This window comes from Pipistrellus hanaki, assembly GCF_964339955.1.
Source record: "Pipistrellus hanaki genome assembly, chromosome: 7".
NCBI lineage: Eukaryota > Metazoa > Chordata > Mammalia > Chiroptera > Vespertilionidae > Pipistrellus > Pipistrellus hanaki.
The window spans coordinates 72,215,321-72,241,312 of record NC_140509.1 but is presented as its reverse complement, the minus strand read 5'-3'; the positions used below and the strand labels follow the sequence as shown (position 1 = coordinate 72,241,312).

General features: G+C 37.1%; 1 protein-coding gene across 7 annotated transcripts in view; it reads right to left on the bottom strand.

The window, feature by feature from the left end:
* PTPRK (protein tyrosine phosphatase receptor type K) overlaps positions 1 to 25,992 on the bottom strand; it is a 449,847-nt gene that overhangs the window by 319,483 nt on the left and 104,372 nt on the right. For all 7 annotated transcript variants that reach the window (XM_084889601.1, XM_084889599.1, XM_084889603.1 and 4 more), the window contains exon 2: positions 13,230 to 13,352. In XM_084889601.1, the coding sequence (XP_084745727.1) occupies positions 13,230 to 13,352 (123 nt within the window). The remainder of the gene's footprint in view (positions 1 to 13,229; positions 13,353 to 25,992) is intronic.

Below are 25,992 nucleotides of genomic sequence, written 5' to 3'. Positions count from 1 at the left end.
ACTTGCCTCAGCTCCCTGACATTCTAGTACTAGTCTGTTCACCTTCTGACTCAAAGCACTACCCTGTTCTTTTTGGAACATAGATAACATCTATTTCTGCTGCTTTCTTTCCACATACTCCAGTGTACCTGCTTCTTGCTTCCTGCTCTCTCTCTCTGTACTCTGTCATTGCTACCTACAGTCATAGGATAAAATAACATGAATCAATTAAATGATATACAACAGATGCACTGCTGCAAATTTCATAATTCATTCTCCTCTTTGAAGTGTGCACAAGTAAAATGACATGAAATAATTGAAGACACAAGATCAAATCCTTTCACACTAACAGCAGGAAACACTTGTTGCTTGTTGGGGTTATTAAAGTGTACTTGCACTGTTGTCAAAGTATGTTCACACCATGTATTATTTTGGTCCTTAAAACTATCTTCTGGGAAATAAAGGGCAAATATTAGTGCCCTGATTTTAACTTTAAAGAGAAGACCATTTTTCCAAGTCATGTGAATTTAGGTTTAAGTCTTAATTAAGTGTTAGACTCTAGAGTCTGAGTCTTCCAAAATAATAAGCCCTTACTTAAAAATGCTTCAACTGCTTCCTTATCTTCATAAGGTATATTTACCAAAAATGTCAAATACTTTACAGGTTGTAGATTTCCTCAGACTCTTGGGAAATGCTAAGTAAGCCACCTGTTCCTCTCTAACACTAGTTGACTAGATCAGGGGGAAAAGCTTTGGAATTCCAGAGAACTCGTTTCACAGAGTGGAGCAAACTCCCTAGGTGTTTACTTTGTTCACAGAAAAAACATATAAACACAGGCATATGCAATGTTACAATTAAAAGGTTCATACACTCTTAAAAAATCATTTTAATACAATTTGTAGATGAGGTATATGGAAACAGAGAAATGAACTTACCCTTTGCTAATTCTTCAAAGAAGGGAATGAAGGCATAAGAAGGAGAGCCAATACAATCTATTTTCTCATAAGAACAGAACCTCCCTACTAGAACCTGGGCCTATCTCTAGTCTCTGATTAAAAGTTAAAAAAAAATTGCCGAAACCGGTTTGGCTCAGTGGTAGAGCGTCGGTCTGCGGACTGAAAGGTCCCAGGTTCGATTCCGGTCAAGGGCATGTACCGTGGTTGCGGGCACATCCCCAGTAGGGGGTGTGCAAGAGGCAGCTGGTCGATGTTTCTCTCTCATCGGCATTTCTAGCTCTCTATCCCTCTTTCCTCCTCTCTGTAAAAAATAAATAAAATATTTTTTTAAAAAATTTAAAAAAAATTCCCAAATACTAGTACATACATGTCAAATACTCATTTGCACAAATTCTACTTTAAGCTTTTAAGCTTTAAAACCAAGATCAGTTTGCATGATATAAAATTCAGATTTAAAAAAATAGTAAGATAGATCAGGCAGACTGAGATCAGTTTTCCACATGTATATATTCACAGGGGCTTCTTGCAGATATTTGTGCAGTAACAGATAATCAGTTTCTACAGTGAGAGACACTTTAAAATTTTTACAGTATCTCAATGTGTGTGTCTTCTTCCTATGCCTTTATGACTATACTAGAAGCCCAGTGCACAAAATTTGTGTACGGGTAGGGTCCCTAGACATGCCTGTAGATCAAGGCCAATCTGTGGGGTGACCTGCGGGGCAATTGGGGGTCCCCACTGGCACCCAACTTGGTTGGCATGGCACTGCCTGCTCACCAGCCCTGCCCTCCATCGCCACCGCCAGTCAGGGTCTGCAGGCTGGGGCAGCTCCTGCATTGAGCATCTGCCCCACAATAGTCAGTGCATGTCATAGAGACCTATCCTTCCACCAGTCTATTTGCATACTAGGCTTTTATTATCCACTGTTCAGTCTATTTGCATATTAGGCTTTTATTATACAGGATAGGCTGCAGCTTCTTTCAGCATTAGGTAAAATCCAAAGGACAATGATGCATTTCTTTTTTTTTAAATGTTAAAAGAGGAATGATCACAAAGCAACTGAGTAAGCCAAATAGAATAATAATTACATAAAACAGTATTAAAGGGTTGAGAAATAATAAACCATTTCCCCCAATGATTTATATGTCTTAAATATACTACCTTTGCCAAGAATAATATCAGAAAAGTTCAGTTGACCTATAATACTTCCTATGGAAATCATTTTCAGATATGATTATGTGTCAAAGTGCAAAGCACTTGCATTCCATGAACAATTATGTAGCAAAGGTAATTTTCTAAATTGGACATAAAAATATTCCTAAGGAGCTGCAGAAAAATTGTAATGAGGAAATGCAATTTATTCCTTGTTAAAAAAAAAAAAAAAAAAAAGTAAATGAAAGAAATGCAAATCAATTTCTTACAAATTAATGAGACTAATAAACTGCCATGTCATCTTGGGCCAGAGGGAAGGAAAATAATATTAAACAGCAGCTACATGCTGTATACTACCAGGTGCTGCAAAAACATGACATCCTTTCACTGATATAACAAAATTGGGAGAGAAATTGTATTATTCCTAAATACTGATAAGAAAATGGGAGCTCAGGAAGGTTAGTGTCAAGACTAAGTTGCAAGTAATAGAACCTGAACTTGAATTCAGGTTACTGCGGTTCCTATGACGGTTTACCTACCACTACCCTATTATATTTGCAAGTTGGAAGGTTAGAGATAATCTCTAAGGTCTCTTTTAGATGAATGGAAACTAATTTTGATGATGCTAAGGGTGCATTCAAACTGTTAGTAAAACATCGGAATTGTTTAAATGTTTTAAAAATCTCAAAGTGATTACAAATGGTATGTGTGTAATATATAATGAATACAAAGCAATGTATTACATACAAAGCAACTCTTAGTTAATTATTTAGATAAATGTTAATTGTTTGTACCAGGAAAAACATTTTAATGACTATACCACCTACTTTGAAAACAGATATGAATGCTGTGTTTTACTAACATTTTAACTAGTTGAGCATTATGTGTAACAATCTAATACATACACATTACTTTTTTTTTCTTTTCTTTTTCACTTAATGAAAGTGAAAGATGCCTTGAAACCAAATGATGCTTATTATGTGCCAGGGAAAAGATAATAATTTTGACTTAAATGAAGGAAGGGGCAGTATGATTATTTCAGAATGTAAAATAAATTTGACAACGACAACATTTCAATGGATATAAGAAATTGTAACAAATTAGCAGAGAAAAATTGATCTCTGAGTATAATACCAGCAAATAATGAGTCTTGAAAATAAGGAATGAACTGTGTGAAAATTTGTTCAAGTTGGCTCAGTTTTAATAGTCAATCTTGTAAATTTTTAAAATCTTTTGCTGCCAAATATTACATCAATGCCAGACTGGAATTATGTTTTCTTTCTGTTAAAATAACAAGTTGATCTCAGTAATTTCAATCTCCTTTAAACAGGAGGTTATAAAAATCATTCCTAACCTTCTGTTTAATTTGAGCAGTGATTCTGTATCTCTGCAGAAAAATTTTTCATGCATTAAGTTGATTTTATTATGGTTTCAATAGAAACTTCACTTCACTACTTGTGGAAGAACTAAGTTTTCTTATAATTGTATTACCTTCTGCTATTTTATTTTCAAATACTAAATATTAATTGCAATTATAATGTTACCATTATAATAAGCATGAGTATTAATTATATTAAAATACTGCTATGTCATATTATCAGGCATCTATGCCACTATCTTAGTCAAGTGATCAACCTCATGCAATAACTTTTTTGATTCTGCCTGATACAACTCTAAAGGCAGAAAGATAAAATTTTCAAAAACTCTCTTTTTGTAAACTGCAGAATTTTCTATAAGGCTTTGGACAACTACAGAGATTTGTTTTTGTATTTTTGAGACCAGAGAAACCAAAAATAATTAAGTTTCTTTGGTATGCTCCACATAGAAATGCAAATCAATTTTAACATCATTGTAGTTTGTAGATCAGAAAAGTTCAATCTTCTGTAAATTAATTTTCTTCAGAAAAAGCTGAGACATATGAAAACATCCCCAAAGTCACTAATCATCCAAGAGACACAAATCAAAGTAACAATGAGGTACCATCTCACACCTGTCAGAATGGCTAACATCAACAAATCAACAAAGGACAAAGTGCTGGCAAGGATGTGGAGAAAAAGGAACCCTCCTTCACTGCTGGTGGGAATGCAGACTGGTGCAGCCACTGTGGAGAACAGTATGGAGTTTCCTCAAAAAGTTAAAAATAGAACTTCCATTTGACCCAGTGATTCCACTTCTGGGAATATATCCCAAGAAACCAGAAACACCAATTAGAAAAGACATATGCACCCCTATGTTCATAGCAGCACAATTTACCATTGCTAATATTTGGAAACAGTCTAAGTGTCCATCAGCAGAGGATTAGAAAACCATGGCACATCTACACAATGGAATACTAACTACACTGCTATAAAAAGGAAGGAACTCCTATCATTTGCAACAGCATGGATGGACCCAGAGAGCATTATGCTAAGCGAAATAAGCCAGTCAGAGAAAGATAAATATCACATGATCTCACTCATTTGTGGAATATAATGAACAACATAAAACGATGGACAAAAACAGATCCAGAGACAGAGAAGCATTTATCAGGGGGGTTGGGGAGAGGGCGAGATCAACCAAAGGGCTTGTATGCATTCATTTAAGCATAACCAACGGACACAGACACTAGGGGGTGATGGCATGAATGTTATCATGATGGGGGGGACCCAGCTAGCACCAACCTTGGCTGGCCTGGGGCCTGTGAGTTGGGGGCAGCTTCTGCATTGAGCGTCTAGCCCTGGTGGTCAGTGCACATCATAGCAACCGGTCGTTCCACTTTTTGCTATTTGATCGATTTGCATATTAGGCTTTTATTATATAGGATGAGATTTGACAAGTCAACCTGTGCAACCAGGAATTGAACCTGCAACCTTTTGTTGTATGAAACAATACTCCAACAACTGAGTCACCTAGCTAGAACTACATCCCATATTTCTTTAAATAATCCCTAATTGCAATCACTTGCCTTTCACTGCTTTTTTGTATATACTTTTCCTGGCAGTCTTTTGTATTTAAAAGATAATAAGCTTTTAAAATACAAGTGTCTAAGAGAGTTACCTAGCCGTCATGAGGCAAGTTTATTTTTGGAGAGGAAAAGTATAAGGTCATAACTGTCCTTTCCCTCGCACTCTGCCCAAGGACAAGCAATTTTGTTTCTTTAGACTATGTATTGATTTGAAGGGACGTGTTAAAGGTGACTACATAGGCTTTTGAAATGAAGTCTGCATGCTTATCCCTAATTCATTTAGCAAGCTATTGATAGAAGTTCTCTAGCACTGACACAATACTATTTTTTTTCTTTGTTTAATAGTAGGCTGTCTTTTCCCCATAAGATTTTTTTAGGACATATCTACTGAGATACATTATGTACCAGAAATACCAGGAAAATGCTCCTGTCTCAGCAGGCCATTTCTGTCCATTGTAATTTAGACATTCTTCATGCTGCATTTATGTCCAACAAGGGTAATAGTCCTTACATTAAAACCCAGCCTTCCTGAAGCGGCTCACCTTTCACTCTCTGACCCCACACTGCCTCCAGCTCCTACTGCATTTAATAAGCAACTCAAATGTGGTAAACTATCTTCTCTGTGTGGAGGACAAAAGCACTAACAGACGCATGATAACATGGTTTGGAAGAGCACATTGAAATAAGCCCATAATTCCAGTCCTAAAATACCCCATTGCAAACAAAGTCTTAAAACTATTTTCAAACCCTAATCTTTAATCTGAGACCTTCGGTCCATGAATTTTTATTTAACCATGCATGCTTTAATGAGACACCAGATAATATATGTGTTTCTAAAGGTTTGCGTAGACAGACATGCAGCAAGTGCTCATCAAATAACTAAAAACAGCAGACAGGTAAATCAAAAGAAGGACAAAGCATCACCCTAGGGGGTGAAAATATCCTGGAAGAAACCCAGAAGGGCAGCAGAAATTCCAAACAAGTGTGAGAGTCCAGTTCATGTGACACTCAAGAAACAGTCATTTAAAGCTTTTACATTTTGAAAAGAAGGGGCATTTTATACAAAATATAAAGATCACTGTGAAATAAATATAATACATAGCTGACTGTATAGTGACTTTAAAAGTCCATCATCAAGTCAAGGATTATTTTTCAGCCAAACTGTAATTATCAAGCAGGATGGTTCTGGAGCAAGAGTTATTTTGCTATTAGACAGATTCATTCTACTCAACTCAAAAATTTCACTAATTTTCTAAGGTATAGGATTTTACTGAGAAATTCTGCTTTCCAAAAAACATGCATTATGTTGTTTAAAAGAATACAATCTGAAAATCGCTGAATGATGCGTAGTCTTCCAGTTTTCAACTGAGATTTCCTGGCTCTGTCTGTCTTAGATCTAACACCTGTCTCCAATACTTCCAGGTTTTCCTGCTGCGTTAATGGTCTCGTCCCCCTCTCTCCTGCTTGTCTCCTTTCCCTGCTCCCCACGCCACCCACCTCTCCTTAGGACAACTGCACAGACCCACCATCTTTGGCTATTTTAACAGACAACAGTAACTAGATGACACAAAGAAAATAAACCAACATAGTGGCCTGATTAGCTCTGCCCTCTAACACAAACAGAAGTAGCCATAATATTGCAAATCAATATCTCATTACCAACACGATATGCACATAACTGTATTCCAACACCCTCTGCTATGTGTGCCTCTGGTAGATTGGTTGTCAAATAATTCTATTAGTCCAAATATGTAAGATTTTGGCAATTATGGCCTTTTAGAAACACAGGCCTTGTACTGTCTGTAATAGAGTGTAAATATTACACAAAATAATCCACTCATTGTAATGAGTGTTTAAAATCCCCAGAGAGATTGACTATAGGTTAAAAAAAAAAAAAAAGTAAGTTATCAAAAAAGCTCCCTTGATATTAATCCTCAGAAGTATTAAAATGTGCAACACTGCACACGTAATATTGTTTACTACATGAAGACTAAGTCTTCTCTCATAAAGTGAAGACACTAGTATCATTATATAGAAAACATAGCTGAAATTGTTATCTTAAAAAATGTTATCATGTGAATCAAATTGTAGACACCAACATTTTATTTGATTTTCGTTACATCACACTATGAGATGAAAGCCAGGCACAAAAATCATGTGAAATGTGCACGTTCCCCACTGAATACACAAACACATTTAGTCTTTCCAAATACATATTTGAAGAAGCAAGCCTTATTTTAACAACCTGGCTAATAATTCTGAGATAAAAATTAAAAATAAAATACAGTTCTAAAAGCAATATCTATATATATAAAACCCTAAGCAACAGGTCAACTGTTCTGCTGCTTGACTAGTCACTATGACGAGCACTGACCACCAGGGGGCAGATGCTCAACTCAGCTGACCCAGGGATGCCAGACACCAGAGTAATGGCTGGTGAGCATCACCACAGCAGCAAGAGCCTCTCCTGCCTCTGTGGCAGGGCTACTGAGAGGAGGCAGGTACCCTGGGGCCCAGCCCAGGCTCAGGCTCCTCCCAGGCTGCCTGCCACTTCGCACACTAATGTATCCCTGGGGGATTCCCTGGATTGAGCTGAAGCCAGCAGTTCTATGTCCCCCGAGGAGTCCTGAATTACGAGGGGGGGGGCAGGCCAGGCTGAGGGATCACACTGGTGCACAAATCCATGAACCAGGCCTCTAGTTTCTATATAAAGATGCATTTCCTATCAGCATTGTACATTTCTCATTTTTCTCTTTGTAATGTCATTTCCTCTCTACATTTTAGTTTAGGTACTTGACAAGGGGCAGAATTGGGATCTAGTAGGGCCTTAAACTGTTGAGTCACACCTCACTGTTTTATGTCAGAGGATAAATGATTCCTTACTTTAATTTTCAGATTAATTTAATGACAGAGGGCTTTTGTATTTTACCATATATATATTGTGTGTGTGTGCATTTTACAGAAGGAACTCTGTATGTTGACTTATATTATTTTCGGTGAAATGCATGGGCATGAAAGTGGGATACAATACAGCCACAACTTTAAATACTGTCAAACAGGTACTCTAGAGACTCTCAACTAAAATTCAATTAGTCATTTTACAGAAACCTGCTAAAAAGAAAAAGCAGTTATAATTACAGTGAAAGATAAATGTACTGAGATGTCAATCATGATCCCTACTCTCAGATATAAGACAGAACATATAGCAAAATAGTCAAATAAAGTCACTTCAAAATAAAAGAATGTCTGACAAACAAAGTCATGGACACAGATGTATTCGAGATGAAAAACAATAACTAGTTCTGTACATCTCATTCCTTGTGGCTTTGTTCTTTTATATTCCAGACTTTTAAGAAGACAAAGAGATTGTAAAGGGAACTACTTCTTGGTAGTATATCCAAAATAAATAGGTAAAACAATTTCATGGCAAAAGTCAAATATTAATAATTATGAGAAGGTCTTCTAATAAAACTTATATTGAACTGAACATAATACTTGGGAAATGGGGGAATTTTTTCTTAATTTTATAACAATTGAAATACCTGTTTGGTTTACCACCTGACTAAATTATTTTAAATCACATTATATAAGTTGACATTTTTGCCTGAACAAAATGAAATAGTGTCTTGGGAAATTAAAGATGAAAAGTATAGTTTACGTTCATGAGAACATTATAGCTTAGTGGAGAGAAGAATGTAAATAATGATACTATAATAGTTGCAATTGAAATAAGTACAAAGAACACTGGGAGCATATTTGGATATGAAGACAGAAGAAATATATGAAATCGAAGCCAGTCAGGAAAATGTTCCCAAAGCAGATGAAACCTGACTAGACAAGGTAAGAATGGGTAAGAGTTTGATAGGTGGATAAGTGGAAAGATAACTAAACATTCAAAACCTCTGAGATTTCACCCTGCCGGTGTGGCTTAGTGGTTAGTGCTGACCCATGAACTAGGAGGTCATGGTTCAGTTCCCAGTCAGAGCACATGCTTGGGTTGCAGGCTCAATCCTCAGTATGAAACATACAGAAGGCAGCCAATCAATGATTCTCTCATCATTGATGTTTCCATCTCTCACTCCCTCTCCCTTCCTCTCTGAAATCAATAAAAAAAACACAAACTTTAATATATCTTTTTATTGATTTCAGAGAAGGAGAAATATAGATGAGAGAGAATTATTGATTGGCTGTCTCCTTTAAGCCCCACACTGGGGATGAAGTCAGCAACCTGGGCATGCCCTGACCGAGAATAGACCCATGACCTCCTAGTTCATAGGTCAATGCTCAACCAGTGAGCATTCTGGCCAGGCTAAAAGAACATTTTTAGAAATATTTATAGCAGGCCTCTCAGTCACCAGACAAAGGTAGTGTGGGGAAGAAACTGCTGAAAAATCATTGTAAGCAAATACTGATGGCATTATGTCTTCAAGGGAGAACAAAATTTTCTTCTTTGCTCTACTCTTCTACCCATCTTCAATCACCTTTAATTCTAATCTGTTTCTTGACACTGCCTTTCTTCCCTTCTATATTTTCCCAGTCCAAAAAGGTCAATAAAATGAAGCCAATTAAAAATGCCCATGTATTTTATGGAGACAGTTCAATACCAGTTTGCATCAGAATCCAGACTTACTTCAGAATTGCCAAATATTTGAGATGTGCGTTTTTTTTTCGTGTGTGTGGTTTTTTTTTTTTTTTTTTGGGGGGGGGTTGGTTTTTTGTTTTGTTTTGTTTTGTTTTAGTAAATGTAAAAAGAAAACATGCCTGGTAATTTATTTGAAAATAAGTGGATTGTTCATTACATTTTAATGATAAATCTAAATGTCTCCTTTTTTCCATCTTATGAACAGATAATGTTCAGTGAGCATTTTAAAGGGAAATGGGGGTGGGGTATATATTGTAAAAAGAGACCAGTAAATGAAGAGTATAAGAATAGATGCTCTCTTTCACCTTCTCTGAAGACTAAACACAAGTTACATTTGGCAAAAATAAAGTGGCCGTGACCTTTCTTCCTCCTCTGCATGATTAATGACTTAATGTCCTACTAATTGGAAGATGTGCCTGAATTTCAAACACTTTCCCTTTCTGCGCATATCATTCTGCACTGTAACCACCCATTAAGCTGTTCATCAAAGGTTAGCCCACAAGGTCATCTGAGCAGTATCTCTTCACCTATTCATTATCCATCTCCAGTGGTAATTAACAATGGTAGCATTTCCATAAATCAACATATTTCTGATTGTTCTCTGATGATAAACAGTGAGAATGTATGTGTCCCAAACCACCCCTTTCTTAGATTTTTTTAAAAAATTGGTCTAAATATATCACAGAGAAAATTCAGGTGACATATAACAGAAGTTCCTTTAATTAACATGTACCGGGAAAATAAGGTTATGTGCCTTTGAAGGAAAAATACAAACCTATGCACAAAAGTAAATGAGTCTGCTGACACATAAGGGTCAAACTAAGAAGCCAAGGGTGTCAGCCAGCGAGTACCAATTTATTCCTCTTGCAAGAAAATTATGGATCAGTTCAGCTTCACAAATAACTATTTGCGAACTCAGCGAAGGAAAGTGACAATTGGGGACAGAAAGCAGATTTACTTCACCCAACTCTCAAAGAAACATCATCAGGTGAACCAGTTAAAAAACATTCCAAAGGATATATTTACTATATTCATTAAAAACCCTACTTTGGAAATGTAGGTAACGTTCGGTTTTATTTTCTTTGTGAACTTGTGGTGTGTGATGGTTTATTGTTGGTGCTTCCAATTTTTGTATTTTTCCACATCATATTACTTAGCAAGTTCAATCGCCAGAAATGACATTTCCGTCGGCTATGTCTAAAAATGCCATGTCTGAAATTCACACTCAGTTTAGAAAGGCTTTTCTGAATTTAGAAAATTCATAAAGATTAAAGTACTTTAAAGGATTCACAGTAAAAAATACTACAAATGTAGTTTAAAACTGAAATTAGGAATAGCCCATCGATTATGTATGATTCTATATCACAATTGATGATTATGTGTTATATAGTATATTACTATGTTACACTGTTAAATATTATTATATTTAGTTGTGGGAGTCCAGGGCGCGTCACCCCAAGAGGTGCCTCTGTGGTGTGCAGACTGTTTTGACCTAAAGGCAACTTGAGCAGCAGGCTCCAGGGAAAAGTCTGCCCCTCCCTTAACTACCTAGAAGAACTTGCCCATAATAAGAGATTGCCAGAGATAACCTCTTTTCATCTTCCTGTAGGGCAGGACAGATTTCTATTTCCTAAGCAACAGCTCTTCTTTTCATCAGGCAATGGCCCTTTAAGGCCCCCAAGGCACCTTACCTCATCCCTGGCTCAGGATGTCTTATGTTCCCTTTCTATTTCTGCACCTCTCCTGCAGGTGGGGTCTCTGAATCTCCCGTGTATGTGGGGTTCCCCTCACACATCTATACATTAAATTTGGTTATTTTCTCTGGCTAAACTAGCCAGAAAAACCTTGAGGGTGGAGAAAAGTTTGTTTCTCCTCCACAGTGTATTATATACATGCTAATAGCCCTGCACACGAATACATGCACCACTAGCTCTCTGCGAGGCCTAGAGGCTCTCAGTGGCCCAGAGGCCCATCACAGAACTATTGCCTCATCACCATGGTGACACAGCAAGCATCTCTGCAGGCCACTCACGCTGCTCACTCTCAGTGGCCGCCCTTTGGGACTGGAAGACTTTGGTGGGGCTGAGAGGACTGGGCACTGCCAACTTGTGGCTATGGGCGCTGCCATCTTTTGTGATGGAGTGATGGTTAATTTGCATATTACCTTTTTATTAGATAGGACTAGAGGCTTGGTGCACAAAATTTGTGCCTCGAGTCCCTCAGCCCGGCCTGGGCCCACTCGCAGTGCAGGACCCCTTGGGAGATGTTCACCAGCCAGCTTTGGGGATCAGGCCTAAGCCAACAGTCGGACATCCCTCTTGCAGTTTGAGACACCTCGCTCCTTACTGCCCGCCTGCTTGCTGCTCCTTACCGCCCGGCTCACTACTACTTAGCACTGCCATGGAGGCAGGGGAGGCTCTCCTCACTGCTGCTACACTCGCCAGCCGTGAGCCCAGCTTCTGGCTGTGTAGCACTCTGCAGAAAGAACACACTGACCACCAGGGGTCAGCTCCTGCATTGAGTGTTTGCCCCTTGGTGGTCAGTGCGCGTCATATAGACTGGTCAACCGGCAATTCTGGCCTTCCACCGTTCTTATTATATTAGGATGATTGTATACAGTGTATCATTATATCACATTTGTTTCTTACAAATATGGGAAGGAAACAGTTTATTCTCTTTAGTACAGTATTTTAAAATTCCCATTTTCATTTTCAATTATTACAATAAAAGTTGTTAAACATATATACGCAGGGTTTGGCATTAATTCCAAATTACTATGTAGAATTGGAGTCACAAATATTAGTCTGATGGTGTATAAAGTGACTCTATATATATATATATATATATATATATATATATATATATATATATATATATATCTCCTAAGTTAGTTAAGAGAAAACACAACTCAAACTGGTTTAAGCAATAATGAAATATTTAACTTCACAAAACCAATAACCTAATGATTTAACAAGAACAGGGTAAAGAATGAACAAGGCTGAGCTCTCTTTTTTACATTTCACTCAGAAAAGACCTTCTCTATTTGACAATTTGGTCTCCAGGCTGCCTTTCCTCAGAGCCCCTAGCATGCTTATGTCCAGGGAAAAGGAGAAAATCAATCTCCTCACCAGGAAGTAAAGGTCCTTCCTTCCTTCAGTCTAATTGGATCAGACCTATACAAGTACCAAGTGAGCTGACCTCACATTTTAGATTATTCATTAAAGAACTTTGATTTTTCCTCATTTTACTTTTTTTTTTCTTGGTTTCATTTCCATTTGAATTTTTTTTTATATATATACAGGACTAAGAAGAAAACAGCATTTTCCCAAAAGTCAGAGATAAATAACTAAGATATAGTGAGCTCATGAAGATCAATAGGAAAGAAAGTCACTGAGGGAAAAACAAAAAATAAATCAAGGCTCTCAGATGTGGTCAAGTAGCTTGACCATAGCAGTGTGTTGTAACAATTAGACTATTGTGTTATACTGAAAATTAGAAGATGCTACATATTCCAATGCCATTCCCCCAGCACTGGGTAAAACAGAAGGATTCTCACCTTGAGGCATATCAGGTGGCAGATAGTGAGGTTCTTGAGCACTAACATGCACCCATTCGAAGTCATCGTACAGATCCTGGTGGTAATCACAGGCCCCGGGACCATCATCGAAAGTACAGCCACCTGAAACGGGAACAGAAGGACGCTTAGATCGCTACATGCTAAGCAGGCATGCTAAAAATGAAGAGCACGCTGGGGAAGGAAACATACTGAAATATGCAATGCAGTACTATAATTTTAGTAATAAATGGAACTCTCCTGCTTATCACTACTCCTGCTACATTTTCACATAAATTAAAATTTCTATCAGTAGCTCCAGTTGGAACCTCAAAAGGAAGGCTGAGGCACAGGTTTTAAAATACTAAAAATAACATGAGATACATGTAGAGTGTTAGATACACGTATAGGGAATCTTACCTGAAACTTATAAACCACACAGAATCTAAACAGTTTTTAACAACTTTAGTGGATATAACGGGGAAACGAAAAAGAATAAAAACTTTCTTTCTCCATAAACCAAGTTCAAAAAGGTGAAGTCAGTACTTAAGTCTTAGCAAGTCCCTTGATTTGAAAGAATAAGTTGAAATCTACTTATGAGGAGGCAGAAGGAAGCTGGGTGGATTAGGGGTAAAACCATGGGAAAGGAAGTAAAGCTGGGAGAACCCAACTAGACTAAGTTATTAAGGCACCCACTGAGCGGAAAGGAAGGAGATGCAAGCCAGAGGCATGAACTTTAAAATGTATGGGTATTACTAAGACAGGAAGTGTGCAGATAACCAATCACAAGGCAGTAAGGTGTATAAACCAATCAAAAGGATATTGCTAAGGCAAAATTCTTTGAAAAGACAAATTAGGAGCTAGCAAGACTACCCACAGCCTAAATTAAAAGGCACATATCTCTCTCTCTCTCTCTCTCTCTCTCTCTCTCTCTCCCTCCCTCCCTCCCTCCCTCCCTCCCTCCCTCCCTCCCTCCCTCCATCCCTCCCCCCTGCACGTTATGGGTTCCTGACTTTCATTGTTTCCAGGGTGGGATGTAGGGGGAGCACATCCCTGTGTCCATGTGGCTTATGGCCATGAAGGCCTCCACACATGGATTATTGGACTTTAATTCACTTGGACATGAAACTACTCCCGACTGTAACATGGAAAGGAAGCTCTGGACACTGGCCTGCAACTGGAACCCCAGCTGCACCTTTTCCAGGACTGGCCTCTCCCAATAAACTTTGGTCCCATTAATTGTTTTTGTCCATGACTTCATTCTTCGTTTTTCATGAGTCTAGAACTTGGACTCAACCATACCCACATTTTTTTGGTATCATGTATAATAGCAAATGAAACAATTGAAGCTTTATAGAGTTTCAAATGCTTTAATATTTTATTTAGATTACTTTTATACACAATTATGACAATACGAGGGGGGGAACTGAAGCATGAAACCCATCATATTAGCCAATAATCACACCCATCACTTCAGCTTCATTGAATAACAGCTATTTTTAAATGGAGGTAGCTTTTTCCCCTTTACATGAGTCACTTTTCCTGGATTTATTTTCAGGGAACATTTTATGACAGAGAGATTAATTACATTTGCTTTCCAGCCCACATATATACAGGCACATACAACTCAACATATTTTGCTTATTCAAATCATGAAAATAAGAACTGGCCTATATGTCTAATCATGAAAGAAAATGGATTAGTACTAATGAAACTCCAGCAGAGGGTTTAATGAGGAAAACCAATCACCTGTCTCCTTTCAAGTAGCTTATTTGTTTAGTTTCCAAGAGGAATCTTCATGAAGAAACTCAATGAATTCTGTGACCAAACAGCAGGCAAAGGAGTGGCAAACTGCAGTCCAATAAATTCTCAGTAAACAAGGAACTAGTTTTCCCTATCAAAAGTTTGTCATTTGCATATGAAAAAAGTTAAGTCCCTTACTAATGAGAGAAACAAGCCAGTTTCACAAGCAAAGAAGGCAAGATGGGAGAAGTCCAGAAGGCATTTAGGACCTTTTTCAAAGCAGAATACAGGCCATCCTCGAGTAACCTTGGTTGCCATCTCCGTTATTTACCACCAGTAAAGGTCAGGCATTGTTCTATTTGCTTTAAATATTTGTTACTGTGTCACTTCATTCCTGTTGTGGATGTGCTCCATGTGAGTGACATAGGTGCTTACGTGGGTGGGTTCTGACTTATAGAGAAAATCATGTTACATCGCCATAGGAACGGATCTCCCCCGTCACCCGAGGCCTGCCTGTATGTATGTTGATATCCTTGATTCACTCATATGTAGCTACATCAACCCTTTAAGACAACTACACTTCAGCAGCTTGAGAGCTTAATACTCTCCTTTAAATATGCTTAAAATAGCCTTTCTAGATAATGCTCTCATCAATAAATTATGTATTTTTAATTTAAAACCAATCAATGAAGAGAATTGCTAAGAAATGCATCTTTACATAGCAAGGAAAGGTTTTTTTTTTCTCAAAATATAATTTGCTATCAACCCCAAGATGACTTATCGCTTAGCAACACATCATGCCTTGAGGGCCCCCGCTGCCCTTTATAATGGCAAGTGCCCTCTCTAGGTAAATTTCAACTACCAGTGGAACCTACATTGGCTCATTTGAAAGACAAATGGCCTTAATTGCCTTCCTTCACAGCCATTGTTAATTTTAGATTCCAGGTCCTGAAAAGCAATACCTAGGAGTAGTTGTGCAAAAAAAAAGTGGGTCAGCCCCTACAGTTTGTGGTGCATCACTGCCTTATCAGTCAAGAGCCTTGGAAATAGCTCCTAGTCCACTTGACTTCAGTGTTAAGAACACTTTTAATTTAAAGTAAATTATAATCTAGGAGGCACCATATATCCGTACACCCCATATAGAGAATCTCAATAAATCTGTAGTAAAAGGTTTTTTTAAAAAATATTTTTGTATTTTATAACTAATTTGTACATTGTATTAATGCATTGCTAGATGACATAATCCAAGCCATATTTTATAAATAATTATAATAATAATTCTAGCAGTCATAGATAGTTTAAAGAGGAATGGGGGGAGGGATGTGGAGGTAGGGAATTTTATTCAACCATACAATAGATATGACATACTATATCTTGAGGTGATTTCATTATACACAATCTCTGTTCACCATGTAAGGCCCACTACAAAGCCTAGATATAAAATCTTTTATAATAAATACATAATCTTCTATAGCTGACTTCAAGACAACTTTATGTGTAGTATTATAATCTACTTAAGAGAAATACCTTAGCAGGGTTCTAATCCACGTAGGAACATAAGTCGTGAATTTTACAGTTTCCCTGAGCTAAATGGAAGCACAAAAGGAGACAGTACTGAAATGATGTCTAAGAAATTCGGTTAGGCAGAGAGGAGGAAAACTGAGCACGGAAACATCTTCCATTCTCAGTTGTTGTGTTTGCTAATGGTGATAAGACCATAGCAAGTACCTGCAAATCGTGGCAGGGAAATGGTGACAAGTTCCTGGACTCTTAGAGGGTAATTACTGCTGAATAGCCATTTCACAGCTTGCTAATCCCTCTGTTGGCTTCCACTAGAACAAGCCATTTACAAGGCTTTGCAAGCTATTTACCTAAAAATAAAAATCAAGCTAATTTGGACTTGCCAGAATTTCTTTCCATTCCTAAACACTGGCTGAAATACTAGGCATATCCCCCCTCCCTCCCTCCCAAATAAACTATCCCTAACGCAAAAATTATATGGCCTAAACATCTAGCCTTTCCAGAGACTCTTGACTGCTTATTTGAACAGCTGGTGGTGGCTCTGTGAGAGAGTGTGAAAATAGAGACCCTTTCTGGGGAATCCCAGCAGAATGGATGCAAAACTCAAATCCTTTCTTAAGTCAAGCTTCTCAATAAAATGCAGGGTCAGGTTGATTGAGAACAAAGTTAAACTGGAAAAATAAATAAAAAAGTCAACAGGGCCCTGGACAGCTCTGAACATTTTATGAAGGAGATTTATTTTAAATCCATTATATGAGGATCTTCCTCGTTCTCATCTGACCGGTCTTAACTTTCTGATTGAGCATAACAGCAAGCAGTAGACAGAATTATCTTTCACAGTTCTATACTATCTGTAAAGAGCACACTTTGATCAACTAAAGATACAGACAGTATTTCTTTTTATAATTTTAATTACTTGGAATATAGTTTTAAAAGGTAAGAAGCAAGACTTTGGACAAAATAGGTTGGCAAAAATAACAGCACAGGTGCTTTATGACCCTCAGAAATGGTCAAATTAAATTTTGCAACTGTGAATTAAGATGGGACTCACAAATTTGCTCACTTAGTGATCATCAGCTTTGGGAAAATATTTTCTCTCTTAAGGACACAAAGAAAGATTAATACATGTCACATCAGGCCACATGCATACTGAATTAAACTGACTTTGAAAAGGTCAGCTTTATCTATGCTAATCCAAAATCATAATATAAGTTTATTGGTATAATCCCCAAAACTCATTACAAAGAAGCCAACATATTTCACACACCAAAAAAAAAAAAATCAAAAGAAAAAAACACACACTATTACAGTTCAAAAGAATAAAAAGAAATTTATTACTGAATATCTTAAATGTAATTCCATTTATAATCTGAGTTCATATAGTCTATGCCCAGAAAAATAGACTACTGGAAAAAGTGTAAAAATTGATGCTTTTAAGTAAAATTCTTATTTCATCTGCAATCTTCTGGGATATCTTAGTGTGTATATATATATATATATATATATATATATATATATATATAATTTCTTTTTCCTTTTAACTCCAAACTTCTGAGAACACAAAGTACAAAATAAAAACTGTCATATTGTGATCAATGTTTGTATAGTTTATATCTGCTCTAAGGATAGGTAACACTTTTTCTCAATTTAAGTATTAAAACTCAAAAAGGAAGAAATATCCCAAGTAGATGCAAAGGACTAATACCTTTGAGGGCATGGTATGAGTCACTGGTCATAATACATTGCTCTGGTTCAATACCAAAGTGAAGAAAATTTATGAATAAGAATTCCTTAAAAGATAATCACTTCAGATCCAGAAAAAGTCTTTTTGCCCTGCTTGTATTTAATTAATTAGTATGTGAAAATATTATGTAAGCCTAGTTTCTTCATAAAGGAAAAGAATTAAGACAAATTTGTGGAAATCTAACCCTATCATTTAATGATACAAAGAACTCTTAATGATGAGAGAACTCATTTCAGACACACCCACAAATTATCTAACTGTTCATCCAAAGAATTCCATTTCCAGACAAGAATATATATTTAATATGTATAATCCAAGATTATTTCACTTGTAAGACTTCTACTGAAATTGTGTAAGAATCAAAGCAAATGCTATACTATACTCCAACTGACAGACAAGTCTTCCTTTCAAGGGACTGAATTAACCAGAATGGAATAAGTCCAATTTCACTCCCCTTTATCTTTGCTGAGAAACAAGATTAAAATCTCCTAAATTTCCATTATTTCCATTAATGAGACCTAAGGAATTTTAAGGCACTCGCACACACCACTACTTAGATGGTAGAAGACAGTGTTTGTGGACGCAGCACCGAGTGATGACTAAAGTACATACAGAGCTTTGCTATTTTGCTGCTTTGAGCTTCTATTTTATTCCCAGGAAAATCAAGATAATAATAGACACAGTCCAGTGGCATGAGGATTAGTAATAATACTTGTAAAGACCCTAACACTCAACAAGTTTGATTTTAAAGCAGCCTTCTTTTCATGCCTCATTCTTTACCATGGATTCTGTATAGCTAGTATATGCTATACAAGTGAAACCCTATGCACACACTAAACCACTAAAGCCTAAATGAGAGAAAAACCTATGGCTTCCATTTAACATACACAGAAAGACTAAACAGAATTTCCATAAAGGCGATATTACCATAATACCATAACCAGGACTCCCTGAACACGCACATCAGATATTTGTTCGGTTAGGAAAACACCTTCCTTTAGATCAGAGGTCAGCAAACTTTATCAGCAGGAAGCCAGTTAATAATATTTTAGCTTTTGTTGGCCATGCCATTTCTGTAGCAACTACCTAACCGTCATTGTAGCAAGAAAAAAGCCATAGACAACACCTAACAATGGGGTAGGGCTGTATTCAAATAAAACTTTTATTTACTGAAACAGGTGGCAGGATGGTGTTGGCCTGTGGGCCATAGCTCACCAACCCCTGACTTAGATCACTGGGATATTAAATATTCTGAAAGTTATGGGTAGTGCACAGTCTGGTTAAAAAGCGTACAGCCAAGGATCTTCGATTTCTGCAGCACCTCTATATTACTCAATTTTCTTTCCTATATATCAACATGAGAAGCAATAGCCACAGCCAGGAAGCTGAAATAGCCTCTGAATGACAATAATATGCCTGAAATGAAATCAGATTGTCTGGCTGGAGAGAGAGATAAGTAAAAAGTGAGAATGTGAGGGAGCTAAAGACACTTTTAAGGTCCGCTCATCTGGGCTTCACACTTTTAAGACCACAAAGGGCAATATTTTTAACACTGTGTCCCTGTATGTACATGGCATCCATGCACGCAGATATTTACATACATAGTGTGCAGGAACACAGGAATACATTATGCACTCATGTTGGAGGAGGTCAGTGAGAGGACATGACCCTGGTTGACCCAAGACCTGGACCCAGACAATTGGACCCCTCCCATGTCCCTGGAATAGATGTCCCACCACTGAAACAGCCTTCAGAGAGAAATGTATTATTGAAACCATCTGAATGGTATTCATGACTGAACCCTGTTAAGTACTCTATATAAACTTTTAGGATGCTAACAGGCAGGTGTGAGGATCTACCCATCTTATGACCACCTATGGCAAGCATCATTAGGACGTTCCCTTGCTTGTTAAAAATGCCACCTATCGCTGAAATCAGTTTGGCTCAGTGGATAGAGTGTCAGCCTGCGGACTGAGGGGTCCCAGGTTCGATTCCAGTCAAAGGCATGTACCTTGGTTGCAGACACATCCCCAGTAGGGGGTGTGCAGGAGGCAGCCAATCAATGTTTCTCTCATTGATGTTTCTAACTCTCTATCCTAAAAAAAAAAAATCAATAAAATATATATTTTTTTAAATGCCACCTACCATCCTGAGTGGTCTGCCTCCTCTTTCTCAGATCTCTCTCCTCACCCTCCATGTACAGTTTCGAATTTTACCTAGGGCTTTGGTGGACAAACTGTGGCTCGCGAACCACATGCGGCTCTTTGACCCTTTGAGTATGGCTCTTCCACAAAATGCCATGGCCCGGGCAAGTCTATTTTGAAGAAGTGCCTTTAGAAGTTTAAGTTAAAAAAAAAAATCTCAAAAGAAATTTCAATCGTTGTACTGTTGATATTTGGCTCTGTTGACTAATGAGTTTGCCGACCACTGACCGAGGGCATTCCCAAAGTTACAAACCAACAACTCATTTATTTTCTTCTTCTAGAGGTCACAAGTTCAGAGTTCTTTCTATAACTAAAATAAAATGAAGAGTAGTTGTGGGAATCAGCAAAGTAAATATTAAAAAAGAAAGAAAAAGAAAAGAAAAAGCTAGCAATTATCTGTCTGAAATACATGGAAGCATATGTCCATCATGGGGGGGACCAAAAAGAGAGGTCTGAGCAATCCAAGTCTCAGTACCTACCTTTCAGCTCTCTGGCACAGGCTGAAGTCCCAAAATAAGCCTGTGAGACCTGGGAAGCCCTGACACTATGTATGTGACTTCATCTAACCTCCTTATGCAGTTGATGGCTGATTACATGCCAAAGAGCCATAGAAATGACTTCACAGATGAAAAGTGGTTTATGAAAATAGAAAAGGGACTATTCACGAAAAGCATCTCACCAGGTCCACAGGACAAGAAAGTATCAGAGCCAGGACCTGAATGCAGACACAGTGCGCTCTTGACTCTTAACCATGACCCAGGTATTGAAATGGTAGTGCCTCATCCCCTGAGGATAAACTGTAGTAAACTTTGAACCACATCACATGGCAGTCTCTCAGGCCAGATGCCACAGACAGGAGAGGATCTCTAACAGAGAGAGCAATAAAAGCCTCACTGATTAGTAATGTCAGCAAATAATTTTATTTAAATAGGTAGACAAGGCTGGGAATTTGTATGATCATAACACTGTCCTGTCTCTCTTGCTTGACAACCTTTAAAATTCACCTATTCTCCCTCGAAATGTGTATTAACAAGTACCTTCCCTAGCTTTAAAACATCATAATAAATTTAAAGCAATTTTGGTAGGGCAATTTTTGCAGCAGCCCCTCACATTAATCCCAGAATAAGAAACTAAGTGCTTCTCCAAAGATCATTAGTGTATTTACCCAAGTGTCTTTTCCTAGTTTTTATCCTTTTATCTATTCCAGTAAAATCTCTTTTACTTTTTTTTCCCCCTTAGTGTTAGATACACAATCTAGAGAAAGCCATTGAACAAAGTAACTGAAAGTAAATGTACTGAAAAATAAAATTCCCAACTAAAACCATATTTACATCTTGGTAAAATCGGAATCCACCCAGGGTCACGTTTAAACATTTCTTTGTTTTGTTTTGTTTTGTTTTGTTTTGTTTTGTTTCTGGTGGAGGGATTCCTGACGGGCTCTACTTCACCCATATCAGACACATTCTGGCTAATTTCAACTCAAGCATGATGGGTAATGGATCATGTTTCATTTATGAAGGGAGTTCTGCTAAATGCTGAGCCATGTAAAATGAAATCCCACAACCCAACCTCTGCTTTGAGGCTTTGAATTCAAAGTTTTATGTCACAGTGGCAAAGGAAACTTAAATGCACTCGGCTACCTTTTAAGAAGGTCAACAATTCAAAAATTTTTGTAAGACTTTGAAATACACTTCAAGGAAATGATAATCAACTAAATTACATTCTTAAATGTAAAGAATGATTGCTCTTTCTGCCATTTTCTTTATTTATAAAATAAACTAGATATCATTTCCATCAATACGTAACTACTGCTATGAACACATTAATTAATTCTCACTTTGCGCACCATTGAAACAGTTTGGGCCAGGTCCACAGCTAACAAGCCACTCACACAAACACAAGAAGATCGTTACGTTGGCATTGAGTGATGTCAGAAACCTTGTTGTCAGGGACCTTTGCCCTTTTTCTCATAAAGGAAGCATTCTAGGCTTGAACCACAGGTTTAGTGAGGCTTACTATGGCCTTTGCAAGTGTCAACTTCTAGGCAAGTCAGTGCTGAATCCTGACCCACAATAAAACTTTCTCTTCTCAAAGTTCCTTGCTCTAGAGAGTACATATATGTTTACCATTTAGTGGAACTGCTACATGTAATAAAGATTTCTCAAGCAATAAAAATCACTGCTATACAATGACATTTTAGTGACATGTAAGTCAATGGCCATTCTAACCTAATGGAGAGTCCTAATTGAGAGAACTGGTGAATAAGGTTTTACATGGGGCCTCACCAAGATTCAGGTCTGACTGTATGTTTATTTTCTCATCTCTAACCCAACAGGAAAAAAAAAAATACAACACAATAATTTGGCTTCATTTCCATCTCTACTTCTCCCTACCACACAAGAATACTGTGTCAATGAATTTGAAAAGTCTCTCCACAATATCCAATAGTATTAATTCTAAGTGCTCTGAATATTTGCCATCATTAAGTTAGGATTTTAGTTAAGAAAACATCTGGGTGAGAGTCTTATTATCGTTTTATATTTACATGAGATTTTTAAAGTAATATAACCAATAATTTGAAGAATTAAAAAAGGGAAAATAAAAGCTTACAACAATACCCCAACATACCTAGGCCTTTGTAAAAAGATATAGCCATATGATTACAAATTCAGTTATATGTTAGAAATTCATGATACCACTGACCGCCCCCACCCCGTAGTAGTTCTAAAATGAAAATATTTTTATCATGTAGACATTAATTGGTGTATCACTATAAAACAATTAATGTCTACATGATAAAAATATTTTAAAGATGGTGACTCTGCCTATGTGATAATTTCATAAAAAATTCAAAAATATAAAATATGTTTTAGTGCAGAAAAGAACTCTGGGCTTGGAAAAATAACTTAATTGAGGCAGAAGTTACTATATCTTTGCTGCAAACTCCGCACAGATCAGGGGCTCATGGTTCCCAAGAACAGTAGGAATAAAAATACATAAAGTCTTGAAATATCTTTGCCTCATCAAATTTCGATAATTGGGCTGAAGCATTATAAGCCATGTATTTAACTGTCTTATTTTAATATCCTCTCCAGTTCTTGCTCTAAAGCATAATGTCCAACTTTAATCTATCAAGCTGTACAGTTTACTAATAAAAGCAAACAAATATCTTCAGAATGAAATATAAAAACCTGAATTTTTTCTTAGTCACTCCCAAAGATACCTTTTAATTGATTTTTTAGAGAGCCGAAGAGAAGGAGAGAGAAAAACATGTATGTGAGAGAGACACATCAATTGTTTGCCTCCAGCACATGCCCTGATCTGGGGACTGAGTTTGAGCTTGCAGTCATATCTTTGACCAAAATCAAACCCAGAACCCTTCAGTCCTCAAGTTGATACTCTACCAATTGGGCCTAACCTGCTAAGGCAAACCTGGAAATTTTTAATTTCACATATGAGAGGTAAGAAGCTGACAAATAAGGTTTGAATAATAGATGAAAAGCAGTAGCAGTATGAGATAGCGTTTGAAGTCTGGTATCTGCTGTGCAGTCAGACAGCTTTCCAGCCTTCTCACCTCAAGCATAGCTTCAATTTTGGAACTTTCGAATCTCTAAAAATAGATAAAATAAAAGACATTACCATGTGGAGCTGACAAGGCCATCCTGGCAAATAATTAGTAAAAAAACAAATTGTCCTAATTAACGCCCCAATAATCTTAAGAAAAATCTGTCATCCTTGCTACTTAAGTAAAAGCAAATTGCAACAAAAGTGAGGGGTTTTGTCTCTATCACTTGCAAAATATAAAAGGATTAATATTATCCAGTGTTGACCATAGGTGGGGTGACAATAGGAGAGCAAGTGTCACTTTCTTTTTTGGAGAGCAATCTGGTTTTATTTATCAAAGCTTTAATACACTTGCCTTTTCACCCAGCGATTACACTTCTGGAATTCTACCCTACATAATAGTTAACCTATTTGCATTCCTGAGTCCTACAAATACAAGCTAGGTCTACCAACCCTTCAATAAAACAAAAACAAATTATTGTAGGCCTTTTCAATGACACCCAAAGACAATAGAACTACCTTTTCAAGTGTGCATGGCACTTAACAGCAAAATTGCTTGCAAAACAATCACAAATGTTGGGTTAATGACTGCTAGTTGTAATAGTTAATCCACATGGAGAATATAAATGTTCAATATTATCAATTAGGGAACATAAAAACAACACATATTTCAAGAGATGAAGTAAAGTCTAGCAATTATTTGGCAAATGTTGAGAAAATAAAAAAGGTCCACAGATATCATAAAGGTGAAGAAATGTTGAATCAAGTGCACAAAAGGAGGTAGGAATGTGTCACAGGAGATCAATGACATATAAGTATCCTTCCCCAGCCACTAATTCTTTCAACTGGGTATTTCAGCAGATTGAGAAAATAAACAAAGGAAGCTACTTATGAGAAGTAACATTTTAATAAACCATTCAAGATAAGATTAATTACACCAATAGCATTGTAAGTTAGCCAAAAACAAAGTTATCTAAAGAATGACTTTGAGCATAACTTCCTAGTACTGTACGGACATAAAATAGCTTAGCTCCCTTTCATAGCATAGCTTAGCTCCCTTTCACTTGTCACTTCAGTAACTTCAGGCCTCATCTGAAGGTACAACCAGAATGCAAAGGCATACTAGACAACCAAACATGTCAAAAACGCTTCTGATGCTACTTCATCTGCAAAGAATGCATTTATAACTTTGTCAGAGAATGTATACATATACACATTTCCATATGAAATGCTTGAGTATATTTCCATGGTTATGATGTGACTATGAGCAACTACTCATAACATTATTTAATGTCACGTTTTTCTAAGAACTGATATTAGTGAAAGAAAAATCTATTCCTAGAAATCGAATTTTCAATAGACGGGTTACAATTCAATCAACCGGTGAAATCACATGTTAAACTTATTAGGGGAAATAGGAAAATATCTTCCAACTTCAAGTCCCTTCCTATCTCTCAATTTTGTTTAATTTTAGTCTACAATTTGGATGTTAACAAAGAGCTTACTTAGAATCAAGATAATGAACAGAATAGAGGAAGCAGAGAGGAAGACATGAAAATTATGGTACAGAGCAAGTAATCAGCTAATATTCCAAGTAGTTGTATATGATTGAGATTCTTTCAGAACAAGATACTTTACAGAGTGGATAGTGTCAGGAAGAAAGGATATTGGGTTAGGGAACATAGGAGGTAGAGACCCAGAGGAATGAAAGCCTCTGTTGGAAAATGGACAGAAGATAATGAGGGAGAGAAGGGGGGGAGGGGGTTGAAGAGTCCAAAGGGGATATAGAGACCTCTAAGGTGAGACTGAGATGGACATGATAGTTGAGAGTTTGTGACCTACTCAAACTAAGCAGAATAATACAGGTTTAACAGGTAAACCATTCATGTTACCATGAATTGTGTAAACTTGTCTCCTTTGAAGAACTGCCTGTATATACACTGAAGGATTTTAGATAAAAAAGAGGCACTTAGATTCTTGTTCAATAGGT